Below are 19,597 nucleotides of genomic sequence, written 5' to 3' on the forward strand. Positions count from 1 at the left end.
CTCTCTATCTCCCTCTCTACTAAATCTCCCTCTGTCTATCTCCCTCTCCTATCACTCTCTCTAAATCTCCCTCTATCTCCTTCTCCTATCACTCTCTAAATCTCCCTCTCTCTATCTCCCTCTCCTATCACTCTCACTACCTCTCACTCTCTCTATCTCTCTCCCTCTCCTCAGGCGTGTTTGTGTATCGTGAACAACATTCTCCTTCCGTGACGGAGCGAGTGAGAGACAGAGAGGTGACAAGAGAAAGTGAACGTGAGCGGGAGAATGGATATCATTGGCCACAACAGGCGTGTGCTCGGCTCTTCCTCCTCCTCCTCCTCCTCCTCCTCCTCCTCCTCCATCTCCTCCTCGTCCTCCTCCATCTCCTCCTTCCTCTGTTAACAGCTCTTACTCCACTGAGGAGGAAGAGGAGGAGGACGAAGGAGAAGGAGGAAGAAAATGCGTGCACACACGGCGCTCGAGCGAATCCCCAAAACGTGCCCCCTCCCGGCGGGCGACGGCTCACCCACCTCCTGCAGGTGGGGCATGACGGTGTCCTCGTCCCCGAACACGAAGGGTGCCATGCTGAAGAGGTGGACCTGGTAGCCCAGCGCCGCCCTCGTGTGGAGGCACAGGACATGACGGCTGTGGAACGGAGGGGGGGAGGGCAGGGAGGATGGGAGGAGGGAGGGGGGGAGGGGGGAGGAGGAGGGGAGGGGGATACAGGTCTCATTAACTATCTAATTACCATTCCGAGAACAGTATTGACATCTTCCTCATTTGCCTTGGCCTTAATGTAAAAGATCGGTATCTCTTCTGTCCCAGGGCTGGGTCCGGGCAGTGGTTCAGAAAGAAAGGAGGTTGGGGTGTAGGGGTTGGGTTGGTTCAAAGCTCCGTACAGGCCTAACTGTCTGGAACTGGAGCTAGACACTAAGCCATTAGCTCTACATAATTTAGCAATCACAGCCAAACTAGATGGATAGCAACAGCCTGGGGCCTGGGCATGCAAGGGGAAAAAAAGAGAGAGAGATAGAGAGGGAGAGAGTGAGTGAAAAGAAGGAGAGAGTAAGACAGAGAAAAGAAGGTGAGAGAAAGAGAAAGAGAACGACAAAGAGAAGAAGAGAGAGAGACAGAGACAGTAAACAGAGTTTCCCGAGTTTACGGAAAGTAAGAGAACAAGTCGGGGGGGGGGGGGGAAGGACGACTGACATGCCCCGGTGACGGCCCCGGTGACGGCCCCGGTGCTTTGCCGGTCTGGTCCGCGGGGCGCTAGGGGCGTAATAATAGGAGGCGTAAGCCGCGGTGTGTGATGAAGTCTCAGTGGTAATTGCGATGGCGTGTCCCTCCGCCTGACCCCGCTATCTAGGCCCCCGTGCTTCTAGGCCAGGCAGGAGCCATTAATAGAGAGTAGGACAGCAGCTAGCTTTTTACAGCAGCCCTGCAGCTCCCAGCATCTCAGCCTGTAGAAGATCCCTCCTCCGTCTCCTGGTGGAGAGGATCAGGGCTTGGGAGTCAAGGTCAGGAGCTGACGAAGGAGCCAGAGTGGACAGATCATTGACCTTCGGAAGTGAAACACTGGAGAGGGATGGCTGTTGAATTGAACGTGAGCGAGTGTTTTAGGAGTGTTCTGCTCGCCAAATGTCAAGGATCATTGGGAAATGGTGTGTTTGTCCATTACATGACAAAATCGGAAAATTCGACATTACGATTCTCTCTCTCTCTCTCTCTAGTAGACAGGTCTTACCCTGCCATATGGCCAACCAGGGCTGCCTTGACAAGCAGGGCAGCCTTGCAGGCAGCTTACCCTGGGGGCAGTAGCAGGAGGGCAGCCCTGCAGGCAGTGGTCTGGATGTGGAGGACAGGCAGCTGAAACTGCAGAGTCTTCCAGGAGTAGGGCTCTGCCAGCAGCACCCCTGCTCTGCACGCTGGGCTCTCCCTCCCTACGGGTCACACACACACACATACACAAACACACACACGTACACACACATACACAAACACACACACGTACACAAACACACGCGCACACACAAACATTCACTGCAATTTGAGCTGGCTGTAAAAACAATCAGACACATACATGGGGGTGGACATATTGTTAGATGGATGAAACACATCTTCTCCCTTCACAACAAGCCACAAGGGAGGCTGATGGATGTGGGATGCATTCTAACATGATGCAACTGTGTATCTGAGACAGTGTGTGTGTGTGTATGTGCGTGCGTGCATGTGTGTGTGTCCGTGAGCGTGTGGCGTCCTTGTGTGTGTGTGTGTGCATGTGTGTGTATGTGTGTGCGTCCGTGTGTGTGTGTGTGTGTGCATGCGTGTGTATGAGTGTGCGTCCGTGTGTGTGTGTGTGTGTGTGTGAATGCGTGTGTATGTGTGTGCGTCCGTGTGCGTGTGTGAGCCCTTACTCTCCTCGGCGGTGTCTCCCCAGTGCAGCAGAGCAGAGAAGCTGATGAGGATCTGGGAGGGCTGCAGGCTGTCCACAAACAGGTAGTAAGAACCCTTCTCCTCGGGAACCTGGAGAACACACGGCACTACTGTTAGAGAGAGGGGGTAGACCGAGGGAGGGGGAGAGGAGAAGAGACCTAGAGAAACTTACCAGAGAGAGAGTGAGAGAGAGAGAGAGAGAGAGAGAGAGAGACTGAACACAGACGTGCCCAGGATGAAAGGCACTGTCAAACACTGCTACAGAATACAGAATGCCACACACACACACACACACACAGGCAGGCAGGCTCTGAGCGGTTCTCAGGGGAGGGCTGCCTGCGCTCCAAACACTCTGATAACACTTGCCGGTGCAGGAGGTGTGCTCTGAGAACCAACCAGAGTGGGGCTCCCCTGGGTGGAGTCAACGCCGCGCCCAGGCACCACAGTACCTGGGAGCTGGGCCAGGCCCCCACCACGGGTCACTGGCAGGTCATCTACGGCTAACGCGAGATGGGTCAGAGCGGGTGTGCGTGAGCCCGCTTGCGACCGCGCGTGTCTGTGTGGGAGTGTTTGAGTGTGCGTGCCGGAGTGTGTTGGTGGGTGTGCACTTGTGTGTGCGTGTGCTAGTGTGTGTGAGTTTAGGTGTGTGTGTGTGTGTACCTGAGCGAGGGCAGCAGTAGAGGAGCCTGGGTGGCGTCCAGTAGAGTTGGTGGAGGCTGCTGGGCTCGTGATCACTGAGGCCGACGCCTTGGACGAGATGGTGCTCTGGTGACGGCAACACACATTGGATGAAATCCTCCCTCGCGTTACTTCCAGCATTCACATCGGCGCCTGTTACGTAACACGCGTACGTGCTTACGCGTAGGCATTCAGTGGAGAGCCGTCTGCACAGTTTGCACAGCATTTTGGAACGAAATCGAGGTTTTTCAGACAGTTGTTTACCTTGAAGTGTGATGCCTGGGAATGGTTTGGATATGTGTTTGTCTTGTGGAACACGAGGAGAGTCCTGGAGACCGAAGCACAGAGATGTCCACACGTTTGGACCTCAAAACCCCAGCGTACCAAAAGCCATGTCCGAACTGGAGGACATCACAAGTCCTGTGTGTGTGGATGTATGTACTGTGTGTGCGTGCGTGCATGTGTGTGCATATTTGCGTGGGTGTGTGTGTGTATGAAGGAGTTCTTACTGGAAGCACTTGGCAAAGTCATTCAGGTCCACCCAGGTCTCCTGCAGCATGGCTCTGTCACACTGCAGGCCCTCCTGGGACTGGAGCAGCACTGGGCTGGCTACCTTGGCCCCTGCTTTGGGCTTCTCTGGGGCCGGGGCTGAGGCTGAGGCCAGGGCAGGGGCCGGGGCGGGGGCCGGAGTAGCCTCTACAACCTCCTGGTCTGAAGAAAGGACAGGTCACACACGTACACATACGTATTTCAAAACTCCCTGCTTTGAACTTGGGTTTGGAGTTAATTCCCAAACCCTTCCACAACTGTATTATTGTACAGACCCGTTGGCCCGGTAACAAGCATGGAGACAGAGAACTGTGAACTAAACCAACTCCCCCGTTCAATATAGAAGAGAAACACACCCGCCTGTCTATTTCATCTCATACAGGGCTGGCTCAAAGAGACCAGAAGAGACCAGTTCAAAGTCTTGAGAGAAACTACAGCCATGCTGAGCCATGGTGGTCTCCTTTGTCAAACGGCAGGTGTTACTAAGCAACTAAACGAGGATGGAAGAAGGCAGGGTAACTAGCTGCTTGTCAGGAGACAATGTTCCATCTTCAAAGACTCAGCCCAAGAACAAAGGGAGGGAGGGAGGGGGGAAGGAGGGAAGGGATGGAGGGAGGGAAGAGGGAGAGAGGGAGGAAGGAGAAATGGAAGAGAGGAATGGATGAAGGGTGGAAGGAAGAAAGGGGCAAAGGAGAAACAAAGGAATGAAGGGAGGGAGGGAGGGAAAGACGTACAGTGGGAGAAAACGGAAAAAAGCCCTCCTAATCACATGACTCCATCAAACTATTCAGACTGTATTATTGACTGTATTCCATTGTCGCTCCATACATTCTCCTCTGTGGGTCTGACAGCCTTACGTGACAGGGTGTGTGTGTTCCACAGTGTGTGTGTTCCACACTGTGTGTGTTCCACAGTGTGCCCAGCACGGTGTGTAGTGCGGCTACAGTGAGTCAGGCTGGTGACAGGAGGTGGATTGGAGAGTGGCTTTACCATTGGTGGTGTTGTCGTCCTTCCTCTTGTCCTCCACAGTAACCTAAAGGGACAGAAGCACAGGGGGGCGAGGGGAGGGGCAGCAGTGAGTGGGCGGCTGGTGAGAGCCAGAGGACGCAGGCTCAGTGTGGGACGCAGGCTCAGTGTGGTAGGCAGGCTCAGTGAGGTACGCAGGCTCAGTGTGGTACGCAGGCTCAGTGTGGTACGCAGGCTCAGTGAGGTACGCAGGCTCAGTGTGGTACAGAGACTCAGTGAGGTACGCAGGCTCAGTGTGGTAGGCAGGCTCAGTGTGGTACGCAGGCTCAGTGTGGTACGCCCCAGTAGCAACCTCGCTCCCCCCTTCCCTCGCTCAGCTCATCTCGATATGCTTCGTTGCCATGAATGTTGAAGTTAAATACTGTTGCCCAAGGCTCTTCACGGTCTCTTCCTCCCCCCCACTCTGCCCTCCCTTTTTTCCACTCATCCCCTCCCCCCCTCTAAGGCAGAAGCCCCCCCCCCCCTCACGGCTCACCCCCTCCGTCCCAACTCATTTAGCTTTAGACAAATGAGAACATAGAGCTCATGCTGTGTCCCAAATAGCATGTTGCTCCATTACAAGGGATTACCAGGGAAAAACACAAACAGTCACATTCACATGGCGACAGTGCCCCTTACAGGCAATTAAGTCCAAGTCATTATCCCAACCTTAAAATATCTCCTTTTTTCACTTTCCACATAACGAGTGGGGGAAGATGTGTCGGCCGCCTCGAGAAAAACCCTGGTACCATGGCAACAAATGGCTACAACAGTTCGTAGCCCAGCTAACAACTCCATGACATTTTCTTTAGGGCCGCCTTCATGCATAATCATACCGTTTAGAACATGTTCCTAGCAAAGATGCGCTCTGCCTGTCCAACTGTGCTCATTTAGCTAGGGATGACAATGAAGGGCTCATTTGGTGAGAATTCAAACGAAGGTCCTTGAATGACTCGGAGAGGAGTGTGTGTTTTGAGTGTGTGTGTGTGTATGTGTGTGTGAGAGAGAGTGAGTCATGGCTTGTTTGAATTGGCACCGGGAACCAGCGAGAGAACTGGGTAGTGTGATGGAGAGACACACTTGACCCTGTCCACCTCGGATACAGATAAACACACACAGAGAAAAAGAAAAAGAGAGAAAGGAGAGAGAGAGAGAAATAACTGGAAGGCACATCTCTCAAAACTGCCCTGTCCAAGTCAAGGAGGCCAACCAGTCAGACAAAAGCGTCAGCAAACAGGCGTCCACAGAGACGTGAACCCCCTCTCACCCCAGCTCTGGCACCTTCCCCTGGCCCCCGTCACAGAGACGTGAACCCCCTCCCACCCCAGCTCTGGCACCTTCCCCTGGCCCCCGTCACAGAGACATGAACCCCCTACCACCCCAGCTCTGGCACCTTCCCCTGGCCCCCGTCACAGAGACATGAACCCCCTCCCACCCCAGCTCTGGTACCTTCCCCTGGCCCCCGTCACAGAGACATGAACCCCCTCTCACCCCAGCTCTGGCACCTTTCCCTGCCCCTCGTCACAGAGGCGTTCCTACGCTGGGTCTTTCTACTGATCAAGTTGGCACGGTATCTTGCTGTTTTTTCCTCCAGTCCACAACTTGGGTCGGTGCTCACTCTGAACGAGCGTGACGTGACTTGGCATGAACTCCCCCGCAGCGAGAGCCAGCCAAAGTTGGTCTGTCCTCTTCAAAAGTCCTTCCTTCAAAACCCAACTCCCAGCTCCCCCCTGGGGTGTCCTCAAACGCATCAGAAGGACTGCAGTGAAAACACGAGCAAACGCAGTCTTTTCTGTGTCTGCGTGTTTCGGGGATGAAAACTGTGGTCCGTCGGTTATGAGCAGAGATTTGACAGGGTAGGGGTCAGCATTCTGGATTCATGTGACCCATACCAAGAACTGTAGTGGGGGGGAAAAAAGCACTTGTCATTCACCACAGCCTTCAGAAACCTTTCAAAAACCTTCACACTGTGGACCAGGAGTCACTGAAACAGGTCTCGTTCTCCTGTATCTCATCAAGAGGGTCAGGTGGCATTTTGGGAGTTGTAGTCCTGTGGTGCTGATCCTGTGTCACAGTGTGCTTGGAGGTTAGCACCCATTGAATGCTTTCCTGTGTATTTTGACACGGCAGCCTAACTGTGTGTTCTTTCGACGTCTAGGGTGGAGTGGGGTGAGCCAGGCATTAGGGGGACGATGAGATTGAGACTGAGCGCATGAAATACTCTCACACACACACACGCAACAAATTAACTTGCATCCATACTGTACATGTTAAACATGGCTGTAGTTACACAAGAGGGTGATTATTAGCTCTTTTTGCACCGCTAGCAGGGCTCTGTGATGAGTCCCTAGGAGACACACACACTGATGGCTTCCCTTCTAATTGAGCTGCTTTTTTTATCGCCAGGGTACATGACCTCTCCCTTTATGTAACAACGTGATGCTTTTTTCCACCACTTTGACTTTCTCTCTCTCTCTCTCTCTCTCTCTCTCTCTCTCTCTCTCTCTCTCTCTCTCTCTCTCTATCTCTTTCTCTCCTTCCCCTAGCTTCCCTGTCTGTTTCTCCACCCTTCTCTCTCTAGCCACCCTGCCTCCCACGTCTCTCTCCACCCCCCCCCCCCCCCCCCCCATTCCTGTCTTTCTCTCCCTTGCACTTTCTCTGTCTCTCTTTCGCTGTCTCTCCCTCTCTCTCTCTCTACTTCCCTGTGGTCAGTGGTTGCCCGGGAGACAGGCACCAGCAGTGACATTGGGACCGGGGGGGACAGGGGGTCTCATGTCACCAGAGATACCCGTGAACACTGCCCTGATGAGCCCTCAGTGCACTCCCACACAAGGATAGAGATCAGGAGAGGGGGGAGGAGCAGAGCGGGAGAGGGAGGGAGGGAGAGATAAAGACGAGCGAGGGGAGTGAGGGATGGACAGAGAGACTGACAGCAACAGAAGGACAGAGAGAGAGAAAGAGAGAGCAGAGCCTGAGAAGGACCCGTGTCCAGATGTGTCCCGTCTGAGTCCGTGCTCCGATACCACAGCATGGGGCCCAGCGAGGCCGGGTGACGGAGCGTATGTTGTGGTACCTCTGGGGTGTCGCAGGGGTCCAGAGGGTTGGAGCTGTGTTCCGCTGAAGCCGCCTCGGGCCCCGCTCTGCTCTCACTCTCCTCCATCTCGTCAAAGGACTCCAGGGTGGAGCTGCACACGCCCCTCCTTTGAGCGCTCTTCTGGGTCTCCCTGACAACACACACACACACACACGTATGGAAGCGTTACATAAGTCTTTCTTATGCACCACGCTCAGACGTGAATCCAACTGACATCCGTCATGCACCGTCCTGCTCTCTGTCACATGCTCTCACACACACGCCGTCTCACAGCGCATCACACACACACATCACAGCCTACATGAGACACACAGCAATCCCACATCACAAACAAGCCTCGGCCGGTCCAGCGGCGACACGCCGTCTCATCGCACACCACGACAAGCTACCGGACACTAACACGTTGCCAACACACCGCAAACACCATCCTTGGACATGTTTCGAGTCAAAGTTCTAAAAAACATTGACTTATACCGTCTAATCAAAGGAGGCGCATTCAAATGGTTTGTGTGCGTTTGACCTCCCGCCATGGATATCATGCTGTCGGGATGAAATCCAGTCAGAGCGTCTTATACAGGAAGGAGACAGAGTCTCTGTCAGCCCAGACGAGGTTGCTGCTGTTACTGCTACTGCTGCTGTTGCCGTCTCAGAGGTTGAGTAAACAACGCCTCTGCCAGCAACCACCCAGCACCAGGCAGCTCCCCGCTGTGTGTGGGTGGTCAGCCTGCCCCAGACGCTGACTGACTGACTGCCTGTCTGATTGTTTTCTATTCAGAGGAAGTGCGGGCCGAGCGGCCGGGACGCTAAGACCGTGTGCGTGTGTCTAGACTGCGTGCGTCTAGGTTTGCGTGGGTTCCTGTGCGTGCATTTGCGTGTTTTTACTGTGTGCATGTGTGTGTGCATGTTGCAGTGTGCGTGTGTGCGTCTTACAGTGTATGCCTGCGTACCCTTTGTGTTTCAGTGTGTTTCAGTGTATGTTTCAGTGAGTGTTTTAATGAGTGTTTCAGCGTGTGTTTCAGTGAGTGTTTTAGTGAGTGTTTCAGTGATTGTTTCAGTGTGTTTCACGGAGTGTTTCAGTGTGTGTTTCAGTGAGTGTTTCAGTGAGTGTTTCAGTGTGTGTTTCAGTGAGTGTTTCAGTGAGTGTTTCAGTGTGAGTTTCAGTGAGTGTTTCAGTGAGTGTTTCAGTGAGTGTTTCAGTGTGTGTTTCAGTGAGTGTTTCAGTGAGTGTTTCAGTGTGAGTTTCAGTGAGTGTTTCAGTGAGTGTTTCAGTGAGTGTTTCAGTGTGTGTTTCAGTGAGTGTTTCAGTGTGTGTTTCAGTGAGTGTTTCAGTGTGTTTTTCAGGGAGTGTTTCAGTGTGTGTTTCAGTGAGTGTTTCAGTTTGTGTTTCAGTGTGTGTACATACTTGTCAGGAGCAGTGGGCAGGACACTGTAGTGGAGGAAGGGGCTGAAGACCTCGATGTGCTGCTCTGGTTTCACCACGGCGGGCTCTGAGGAGAGAGGACGACACCCTCGAATCTCTACCGTGCTCTCTGGCAGCAGCCCCACCCCACCCCACCCTCACCCACACACACACACTCTCTCTCGCCCCTCTCACCCCGGGGCTCGTCTGTCACCAGGCTCTCTTTGCGCGGCCGGATGAGCTTCCAGCGGGGCACGGGCGGAGATTTGGGCGGGGCCACCAGGGGGCAGGAGCGAGTCCGGCTCACCAGCACCGGGTGGCTGTAGAGATGCAGCAGGCCGTACTGGCGGAGAGTCTCCGAGGAGTCTGCCTGGGACACACACACACACCCACCCTGGTCAGACTGCACCCTGATGTGCTGCACTCCTTCAGTGCCTGTGTGGCAGGGCCCAGGGGGCTGACCCAGGGGGCTGACCCAGGGGGCTGACCAAGTGCCAGCTGCTATGTTGCTCAGTGTAAGAGTGTAAGAGTGGAGGTGAGGGATGAGGGATGATCCCAGATCTGTGGCTGGGAGCGTCTTCAGAAGAGACAGAAAGGGGAATCCATTCCAGGAATGATACTGGGTCAGTGTGTGTTTAAATAATAGAGGGAGCCTGGCGAGGCTGAGGGGCTAGCGGTCCAAATAGGCCAGAACATGCCCCCGAACAGGCGAGCTTGGCAGATATCTGCCACACTGTGCTCTGTGTCTGGAGGCCCTGCTAGCTGCAGTACTGTAGCAGGAGCCTGTGTGACGTGCTGCATCAGCTGGTCAGGGCTGGCTTGCCGTGAGACAAGCATCACACACGCCTTGAACGCAGTTGTTTTCGCTGTCTGCAGCAGGCCAGCGGTTTTAGGTTGGTTTATGGAGTTGAGTTGTATTCAGCTGTTCCTGGGGCACACTGTGTGTGTATCCTCTGTATCGTGAAGAGAGGGTCTGGGGTGTGTTGCTATGCTGGTATGAGGGTCTGGGGTGTGTTGCTACGCTGGTGTGAGGGTCTGGGGTGTGTTGCTATGCTGGTATGAGGGTCTGGGGTGTGTTGCTACACTGGTGTGAGGGTCTGGGGTGTGTTGCTATGCTGGTATGAGGGTCTGGGGTCAGTTGCTATGCTGGCGTGAGGGTCTGGGGTGTGTTGCTATGCTGGTGTGAGGGTCTGGGGTGTGTTGCTATGCTGGTGTGAGGGTCTGGGGTGTGTTGTTATGCTGGTGTGAGGGTCTGGGTTCAGTTGCTATGCTGGTGTGAGGGCCTGGGGTGTGTTGCTATGCTGGTGTGAGGGTCTGGGGTGTGTTGCTATGCTGGTGTGAGGGTCTGGGGTGTGTTGCTACGCTGGTGTGAGGGTCTGGGGTGAGATGCTACGCTGGTGTGAGGGTCTGGGGTGAGATGCTACGCTGGTGTGAGGGTCTGGGGTGTGTTGCTACGCCGGTGTGCCAGTGTGAAGGGCAGCCATACCATCTGTGCCAGAGCTGAGGTCTCCTTCTCTAGCAGGTGTAGAGGCTTGTAGCTGGCACACACCACTATCTCTGGAGCAGGAGGGGGAGCACAGCCTGGAGACACACACACGTAAAGACACAGATTAGCTCAGAAATTCCTGTGGGTCATCTTAGGATGGGCCAGACTAGATAGATAATGGATTGGACACACCAGGCAGAGGGAAGAATAGAAGAATAGTGAAAGTGAGAAGAGAGAGTGGGAAGACAGCAAAAGTGAGAAGACAGAGTGAGTGAGAAAAAGAGAAGGAGTGAGAGGGAGAGAGAAAGAGAAGGACAATTTGAGTAAATGGATAGAGAGAGAGATAGAGAGAGAGAGAGAGAGAGAGAGAGAGAGAGAGAGAGAGAGAGAGAGAGAGAGAGAGAGAGAGAGAGGCAGAGTACAAGAAACATCCAGAATGTTAAAACGGATCATTCTATCATCTTTACCCTGAGAATTCAAGACCATGTCTGGTTTCACCTTTAGGGCAAGGCAGCAGCCTGACACAGCTAGAGATAAGCTCTGCCTGGCTATCTCTGGGAGGATCTGCCCTCTATGGCAAATCTCCACACAGCGTGTATCACATGATGTGTGCATTTAAGTCCGAAGACATGGAAAATCAATTTAGGAGACTGAGGTACCCAGTATGGAGAGACCTGCTCCTGGGGACGGAAATAGAAGCTCATGTTAAGAAATGAATGAGAAGGAATGATTTATTCTGACTGGAGAGACACGGTCTTGGACGTGTACAAATATAATCCGATTCAAATGAAAATGCAACAAATGGGAAATGTATCGGAGGTGTAAATCGAGTTGTGTGCAATGTAGTGTGTGTGCGAGTGTGCGTGCGCTAATGTGTGTGTAATCTCCATGAAGCACAAATATTTAGGATTGGTAGCACATCGCGAATGTCACTGCATCGAAAACCTCCTCGCGTTAATAATCGTGAAGCTGAGTGTGGGGGAAGGAGATTGTGAAAGAGGGAGAGAGGGAGAAAAAGAGAGAGAACCAGAGTGTTTGATAGAGAGAACAGGAGACAGTGAGAAGGAGGATGGCCCATGTTGGAAACACCCAGCACTGTTCACCCACACAGCTTTTTGTCCCTACAGTACCTGTCCATCTGCCTGTCTTCATACTGCCCCATCTTAACCTCCACCACAACACAGCCATGACCCCTGTCATTAACCTCCACCAACCTCCACCACCGGCATGCTTTATTGCTGTTAATGTTTCATTAACAGCAGCTCCCCAAGGCTCAACAAAGAATTCACCCCCCCTCACAACAGAAGTGTGCCTGTGTGACACATGCATCTAGCTATGAACCACTCAATATCGGATAAGGAGGGAGGGAGACAGGAAGTGATGCGTGAAACTAAACGACTAGGCCAAGTACTCATTGGCTGAGGTGGGCTATGCAGTGGCTGGTGGCAGTTTGAGGGCGAGTATGATGAAGGTACTTCCTGGTTATAAGTCCAAGTCCTTATTATGAATGATGCAGGGGTGTAAGGGTGATTACCACAAGATCCAGGTGAAATTATTAATGTCTGTTTTCAGAGTAGTATACTGTGTTTCTGTATGACTATGAAATATTCATCTTCATGCTCCTTACTGGCTGAATAATGGATGTGAGGGAAAGATGGAGTTTTGTGTACAGTACATACACACACGTATACACACACATACGTACATATATAGACTGTATATATTTAGTGAGTATGTGTATATGCGGTACATAATATACAGTATATAGCCTATACAGAATATGTGTATTTATACTGTCTATATAAAGTACACATACAGACTCACACACGTCTATATATCAATCAATGACACTCGGTGCACTGAAAAATCACCAGAGGACAAGTGTGCGTGTGCATGCATGTGTCATACCCTCTGCTGTGGGCTGATTGGTGGGCTGGGGCTGGGCCTGGGCGGAGGGGCCGCTGATGTTGGCTGACTTCCTGTCTTTGTCCTCCTTCCCTTTCTTCTTGGCTGAGTCTGGAACAAAAACACTGGTTTAACACCTCTCCAGCCTGAAGAGAAATAAGGTCTTCAGGAATCTGTTTTAACGCCGACTGGAAAGTATGAATCTGTTTTAACACCAATAGCTCTCACACAGTTTATATCTCACTTATTCTTGACTCCCACATATCTAATGACTCAATTAGCCAAAACACTTTGCGACCGATTAGATTAAAACCATCGGCACACACACACACACACAGGGATTCTAATCTAATCGAATCAATGACTCAAATTACTTGCTCAATTAGCCTTGTGTAATCAAAGTGATCCAATCAGTGCATGTGTAATTGAGGTCCGTGGATCGCCAGAGGTGTAGGAAGGTGTGTGTGTGTGGTTGGGTGGGTAATCTATCGACCTTTGCTTTTCTCCGGGGTCCGGGCTGTCGGGGGAGACTCGCTCTTGCTGTCGTTGAGGTGGGCCTCCCTCTCGGCCGTGGACTCCACCGGCGGAGGCTTCTCCTCAGGACTGCCGTCGGCGTACTGGAACGTGGGAATGGTCTTCTTCAGGAACTCCCACACTTGCCCCAAAAGCCTGCACCTGCCGACCACAACGCACGTCCCCCGTGAAGGTGATTAGTGATGGAGGAGCGACCAGCCGGAATCACATGCAACCGTGTTAGCGGCTCCTTAGATCAAGGTGCTTAGCTGCCCCTCCGCAACTCCTGCTGACCAGCAGGGTAGGGGCGAGGGTCAGAGGTCAGGCTGTTTGATGATGGCGGACCCAGGGTCCTCCTGCTCTGTCGAGGGGGGTGGAGAGGTGGATAAGCCTCTCGAGTGAGGCACTGGTGGATGTCTATCATTAAACTGGACCTGTTCCATATTCATTACCGGCGGGCTCTTTATGGAGAGATTTTTATGCTTGGGGCTCCTACACAAATGCTGTAATTTGACTTGAATAATGGCACTGTCACACGCTTATGATGAGTCATGGGCCGCTAAATTTCCTGGATGTTTTAAAAGGCTCATCTTCCTGCTGTGGGAGCCAGGAGGGAAGGCAAAACACTGGCTAGCCAGCACCTCAACCCACACACTCAACCAGCTTTTACCAAGTAGCAAATTGTCACAGTTAAATTGTTCTGTATATGTTGTACCCCATGCACAGCCTTGCAAACTTGTATTTTCTATATTGGGTTTTTATTTATTTATTTTGTATAGTTGTATCTTGTATATCTCTTCATTTGTATAGTATATACTGCGTATTTTTGTATTTCTGTATTGGTAACCTGTCCTTGCCTGCTGCAACGCCCACCCCCCCCCACACACACACACACACACCCACTACTACTACCCTACATCCCACCAAGCTTCTCCTGCAGAGGTGCTGCGGAGAGGGTGCTTCCAACTGCGTATGTGTGTGTCTGTGTGTGCGTTGGTGTGTGTTTGTCAAGGGAAAAAGGAAACTGTGTCCCCAGGGGGCCGCACTGACAACTGAGTACCTGCTGTGGAAGAAATAACACGTTGCATGTTTTCCCCCAAACCACACATACTCCTCTCTTCAGCTACAGTCTCTCCAGCAGCTCAGCTCTACACTCAGTAAAGCAATGATTCCATTTCGTAGATTGGATATTTGACCTGATATTTAAAAGGGGTCAGTCTGTTAACGATGGTGTAGGCAATGTTGTTGAGAAGCAACAACAATATGTAATATGAAATCAATCCGACATCACACCAGCTTTAAGGTATTTTTGGTTGTGTTTATGACAGGGTTTTAGTACCAACATGGAACTGTGGAACTCGTTTGAGCTACAGTTTAGCTTCATCTATTTCCGAGGTTACAGAAAACAAGAGAAAGAGAGCAAACGAGTGCAAAAGAGTGACAGAAATAGAAAGAGAGAGAGAGATAGAGATGGAGAGGAGGCTGCGAGAGGAGGATGAAGAGCTTACTGTAGAGGGATGACTTCAGGGATCCAGCCAGTCAGTGCATGGATGACCGTGAACTCTCCCAGCTCCTTCCTCTGCTCTGACACCACACTGAGACACACACACAAGACAGACAGACAGAATAACAGATGAGAGAACAAGTCTTTGGTTGTAAGGGGCCTATTGGATCTCCCCATGTAGTCTGGTTTCCTTCACAGCAAGCATATTTGACCTGACAGCAATTAGAAGGATACGCAGTAGAAAACACAACACAGCTATGCTATCATATCTGGTCCAGACTGCCAACACCCTCCACTGTTAGACAGCAAATGACAAGAGGTGACTCTGGGACTGCTAACAGAAAAAAAAAAAAAAAAAAACACAATACAAAGAACTATACAGTTAGAACAATGGGATTATAAGGAAATGGATTCCTTTGTATTTTGTTTTGTTATGGTATGCGTGTGTGTGTGCAGGCGGAAAGTATAAGAGTGTGTGTACGTGTGTGTGTGAGTGTGAGTGCTACCCTGGTGGTGTTTTTCTGCTGAAGCAGATGGTTGTTGCTCTAATTGGACCTCCAGGGATCCTGTTCCCAACCTGTCCAGACACTCAGTAATGAAGCACCATAAAACCAAATCAATAAAAGTTGATCACCAGCCTCAACTGTGACCACATCCACTATCTATTATAGAAACCCTATTAAAAGGTATTAAAATGGCACTGAAGCCTTCATGCTGGGATTCAAGGGGACATTGCACATACATTATATATATATATATATATATATTGTACATTTTTGAATCAGATCTGAACTGCAGGGTTCTGCTGTCTGTGTCTACTGTGAACAGGGTTTGCTGCAGACACTTGGGGAAAGTCTCTCTCCTGAACTTTCCCTCCGGTCATGAAAGATTCACAAGCCGAGAGGCTCCAGGTATCCTGTCTGGGATGAAACATTCATGTGTGGACCTTTGACAAGAATACAAGCACACAGAGGGAACCGTACATCCTCCAATCACAGGCACGCACACAGGTGTCACCAAACTCTGGATCGAGAGATAGGGGGAGATGTGTGTGTGTGTGTGGGGGGGGGCGCGAGGCTGGTTTTAGCTGAGTCAGCAAAAAGAAGAGTGTGTGTTACCTCGTCTCCCTCCCTACAGCACAGTGGGTAGTACATTCCTGTGTAAACAGATGGATAGTATGAAGGGTACAGTATGGGTTGACACATCAGTGCTCCCTCAGCAGGGGAGGACTAGAACAAGACAAAGTTGAGGGAAATGGTGCCTGTGTGCATGAGATGGATTTGTTTATTTGGACCCTCAGTTGGAAAGTACGGGCTTTGATAGGGAGGTTTAGCTGAGTAGTACGGAAGATGGAGGTTTAGTAGGGCAGTATGGAGGTTTGACAGGCTAATATGGAGGTTTAACAGGCTAGTATGGAGGTTTGACAGGCTAGTATGAAGGTTTGACAGGCTAGTATGGAGGTTTGACAGGCTAGTATGGATGTTTGGCAGGCTAGTATGGATGTTTGAAAGGCTAATATGAAGGTTTGACAGGCTAGTATGGATGTTTGACAGGCTAGTAAGGAGGTTTAGTAGGGCAGTATGGAGGTTTGACCAGCTAGTATGGAGGTTTAACAGGCTAGTATGGAGGTTTGACAGGCTAGTGTGGAGGTTTAACAGGCTAGTATGGAGGTTTAACAGGGTAGTATTATTGTTCAGCAAGTTCTTACGATGTTTATCATGGTACTACGGGGTCGGCATGACAGTACGGCATCATAGCAGTATGCTGGGATGACAGTGTGATGTGCTGTGTCTGGCTCACTCTGTGTTGGCCAGTTTAATAAGGGCCTTGGTCAGCAGCATGGGCCACAGCTCTGATTGGTTGGTGGTGGCAGGAAGCAGCAGGTTGTTGTCCTGGTCAAACGGTAAGACATCGTCCACGATGACCTTCCTCCAGCACCCCTGAAGAGGTGGACACCAGTCAGAGAGGCGGAAGGGAAGAGGGAGGGAGGAAGGAAAGAAGGGTAAAGAAGAAATTGCACAAGGAAGGAGAGAGGAGGGACAGAAAGAGTGTGGGTGAGAAAGAACAGAGCACGAGAAATGAAAAAGAAGCAGGAGGGAGGAGAAAAGCAAATAAGTAATATATGACTGAAAGAAACTGACAAAGCAAGAACATATGGTATATTTAATTCCAGACTATTGTGTGAAGGTTAGACTCACAGCGTTTTATTCTTCTTATGTCTTTAATAGCTTGCTACATAATCTGATTTGCCCCTGCTGGGCTGTCAATGTTCAGGATATGAGTTTATTTTGCCTCCTTCAATTGATTTGCTGTTTAAGACATCAAGGAGTAATCCAATTCTGACTGCATTGCTGCTACACTTAGTCACCACATGGTAGTTTGAAACCGAACACTACACATGTGGCCCTTCATAAATCTACTTTTTCAGTAATATTTTATTGCAGCACTCTTGAAACTGATTTTTCTTCCAAGCACACACTCTAGACCATGTACAAACCCACCCATCCATGCACACCCCCCCCCCCCCCCCACCCACCCCCCTCCGCCGCACACACACAACTCTCGCACACAGTTTGAAAACAACCAAAGAAAGTGTTCCTCTGCTTCAACCATTCAGCTGGATTCCAGCCTCCCTGACTCTCAGAAGGCTAGCTTTCAGCTGGGCATATTGGTGGAGCAGTCTTAATCAGCATCAGCTTGCCAGTACCTAGCAGCTTGTCTCATGTCGGTATACATTCATCCCCGGTAGCAGACTGACTGACCAACTGGCTCGGTTGATTGGCTGACTGGCTGGCTGACAAGCTGTCTGGTTGGTTGGTTGGCTGACTGACAGACTGACTGAATGACTGACTAGCTTTGCAGTCAGGGTTGCTGCCTGGCTGGCTGGCTGACTTACTGAATGAGTGGCTGGCTGGCTGGCTGACTGACAGCTATCTGCGGGAGTTTCACAGTGTCACTAAGTCTCTTAGTCTGTAGACGCAGGCTATAATCTGACTGATTGTTCACAGCTGTGTGTCTCTCTCTCTCTCTGTTTCTCTCTCTCCTCCTGCAGCCCCCATCTTAATCATCACCCTCAGGACAAGCTCACCCTTTCCACTGATAAGACTGGACGTAGTGTGAAGGAGCTTTATTAGGAGGGAGGGGGTAGAGAGGGAGAGAGAGACTGGGAGAGGGAGAGAGATAGAGAGAAAGAAGAAAGGAGAGAGGGAGAGAGAGTGTGAGAGAAAGGGGGGGTTGAGGGAAACGGAAAGAAACAAGGAAAGTTAAGGAGAGAGCTACGGAGGAGAGAGACAGTCATATTGGGGGGGGGGGGGGGGGCAAACTCAGAGGAGACCGCAAAAGATAGAAAGAGAATGAGAGGAGGGGGGACGGAGAAAGGGCCGGAAAGAGAAAGACGGGAGAGAGGAAGCATTGTGTCTCTCTTCATCCATCTGTTGGCGTTCTGCTGGAGCTGGCACGCGAGCTGCTGCCTGCGATCATGTCACACCCCCCCGTCATGGGAGCCAGGACTCCAGCAGCTCCCTCCTCTCCGCAGCCTCTTCTCCTCCCGCCTCTCACCAGCCCTCTGCTGTTCATTCCCATCTTCAACGACTCATATCGTTCTATGGTTCAATGATTCCAGAACCGGCTTGACACATCCGATACATACGTGGCCTACGTCCCTTTAAAAAAAAAACCACGTCCCATCAGCACCCACCGCAAACTAGGCTCAATATAGGATGCATCCAATCAAGACTGCAACTCCCCGGACTGTGCAACCTAGACTGCAATGTACACGTTCCCACCATCACACCTCATTTTCCAGCCCCAGTTCTGCCTGTAGCAGGACTGATTGATTTGTGGCCAGAATGGATAAGGTCGCATCCATCTTGCATCCCTCACCACTCCATCCTGCTTGGCCCCGGCACAGAACTCTAGTCAGGGAGAGATTTCTCCCCCCCCCCCCCCCCCTTCCAGGTGTGCGTAGCTGAAAACAAGCTGACCTCTGGGATTCTGGGGACAGCCTGGCGTTCGTCTTGTGAAAGCTCTCGGTGCAGCCTGCTGTAGTGTTTCTTAAAATGTGCAGTCATCAGCGGTATCCGCCCTTGGTTAAACGACGCTCGGGTAAATTGCCCGGACGGAACGTTTGGAAGTCAGTGCTCAGTTGACTGAGGAAAGCCCCAGGGGACAGCAGGGCCTGATCCCTGAGAAGGAGCCAGGCTGATACTTACCATCCAGTAGAGTTTGACCACGTACTTCCCGTAGATGTTGTAAAGAGGCACGTGTCCCTTCAGCACCTTGCACAGCGAGTAGATGTGCTCCCAGGGTCTCCAGCCGCCCCCTGGCCCATCCACACACTCCCCCGGAGAACCCTTACAGATCCTCCACACCATGTAGATCTCGCTGATGATACACCGGATCATCTAAGTGGTTGAAAACAACGTTTCGGTTGACAAGAGACATGAACTCATCGACACCTTCACACTACTACCGCACGTCATTCAGTGGATCCATACCCGAGCATCCATTATTGTCTCTCTCACATGTCAGGCAGACTTACAGCCGTGGGAGGGTCCCTTAGGTTGTTTATTCATTGGCCTTGATCACAGCTTACCTCGCTGCAGATCAGATGCTCATTGGCTGATGTCAGATCAAAGGTAGCTTCGTTCTCCACCACCACAGGAGTCTAAAACAGAAAGGGTGAAGATGTACATCTGCGCAGAGAAACCAACTTTCTACATTTGCTGCTACTCCTGTATAATTGGTGAACAACCGGGGCCTGACGGTGAACTTTAGGTTTAATGGGAACAACTGAACCGTATAAGTTGAGGAAGCTACATCTCCACAGACCCGTCAAACAGCCAGGGGAAGTTCATTAGATGGCTATAGCCCATCTGTTTCAATTGGAAATATTAATGAAGCTCAATCTACTTCTGAGCTATGCTTCTCTAGATGTACCAGAGACCGCGCAGATCTCCAGCAAGCCCCTTTCTCAGGAGGCCATGTTTGCAATGAATATTTGATCACGGAGTTAATTGACTTCAACAGGCCTCTAATCAAATAGGAATT

At 51.2% G+C, this 19,597-nt stretch overlaps 1 protein-coding gene across 1 annotated transcript in view; it reads right to left on the reverse strand.

Annotated features, from left to right (window-relative positions):
- adgb (androglobin) overlaps positions 1-19,597 on the reverse strand; it is a 36,529-nt gene that overhangs the window by 14,580 nt on the left and 2,352 nt on the right. Inside the window, exons 4-20 of the mRNA XM_062468426.1 lie at positions 19,143-19,214; positions 18,760-18,951; positions 16,349-16,488; positions 14,553-14,639; positions 13,025-13,206; positions 12,535-12,642; positions 10,627-10,721; positions 9,336-9,510; positions 9,144-9,228; positions 7,721-7,871; positions 4,633-4,675; positions 3,603-3,804; positions 3,358-3,421; positions 3,076-3,180; positions 2,397-2,505; positions 1,787-1,922; positions 513-627 (exon numbers count right to left, since the gene is read on the reverse strand). Of these exons, the coding sequence (XP_062324410.1) occupies positions 513-627; positions 1,787-1,922; positions 2,397-2,505; positions 3,076-3,180; positions 3,358-3,421; positions 3,603-3,804; positions 4,633-4,675; positions 7,721-7,871; positions 9,144-9,228; positions 9,336-9,510; positions 10,627-10,721; positions 12,535-12,642; positions 13,025-13,206; positions 14,553-14,639; positions 16,349-16,488; positions 18,760-18,951; positions 19,143-19,214 (2,061 nt within the window). The remainder of the gene's footprint in view (positions 1-512; positions 628-1,786; positions 1,923-2,396; positions 2,506-3,075; positions 3,181-3,357; positions 3,422-3,602; positions 3,805-4,632; positions 4,676-7,720; positions 7,872-9,143; positions 9,229-9,335; positions 9,511-10,626; positions 10,722-12,534; positions 12,643-13,024; positions 13,207-14,552; positions 14,640-16,348; positions 16,489-18,759; positions 18,952-19,142; positions 19,215-19,597) is intronic.

Source organism: Osmerus eperlanus, chromosome 8 (assembly GCF_963692335.1).
Source record: "Osmerus eperlanus chromosome 8, fOsmEpe2.1, whole genome shotgun sequence".
Lineage (NCBI taxonomy): Eukaryota > Metazoa > Chordata > Actinopteri > Osmeriformes > Osmeridae > Osmerus > Osmerus eperlanus.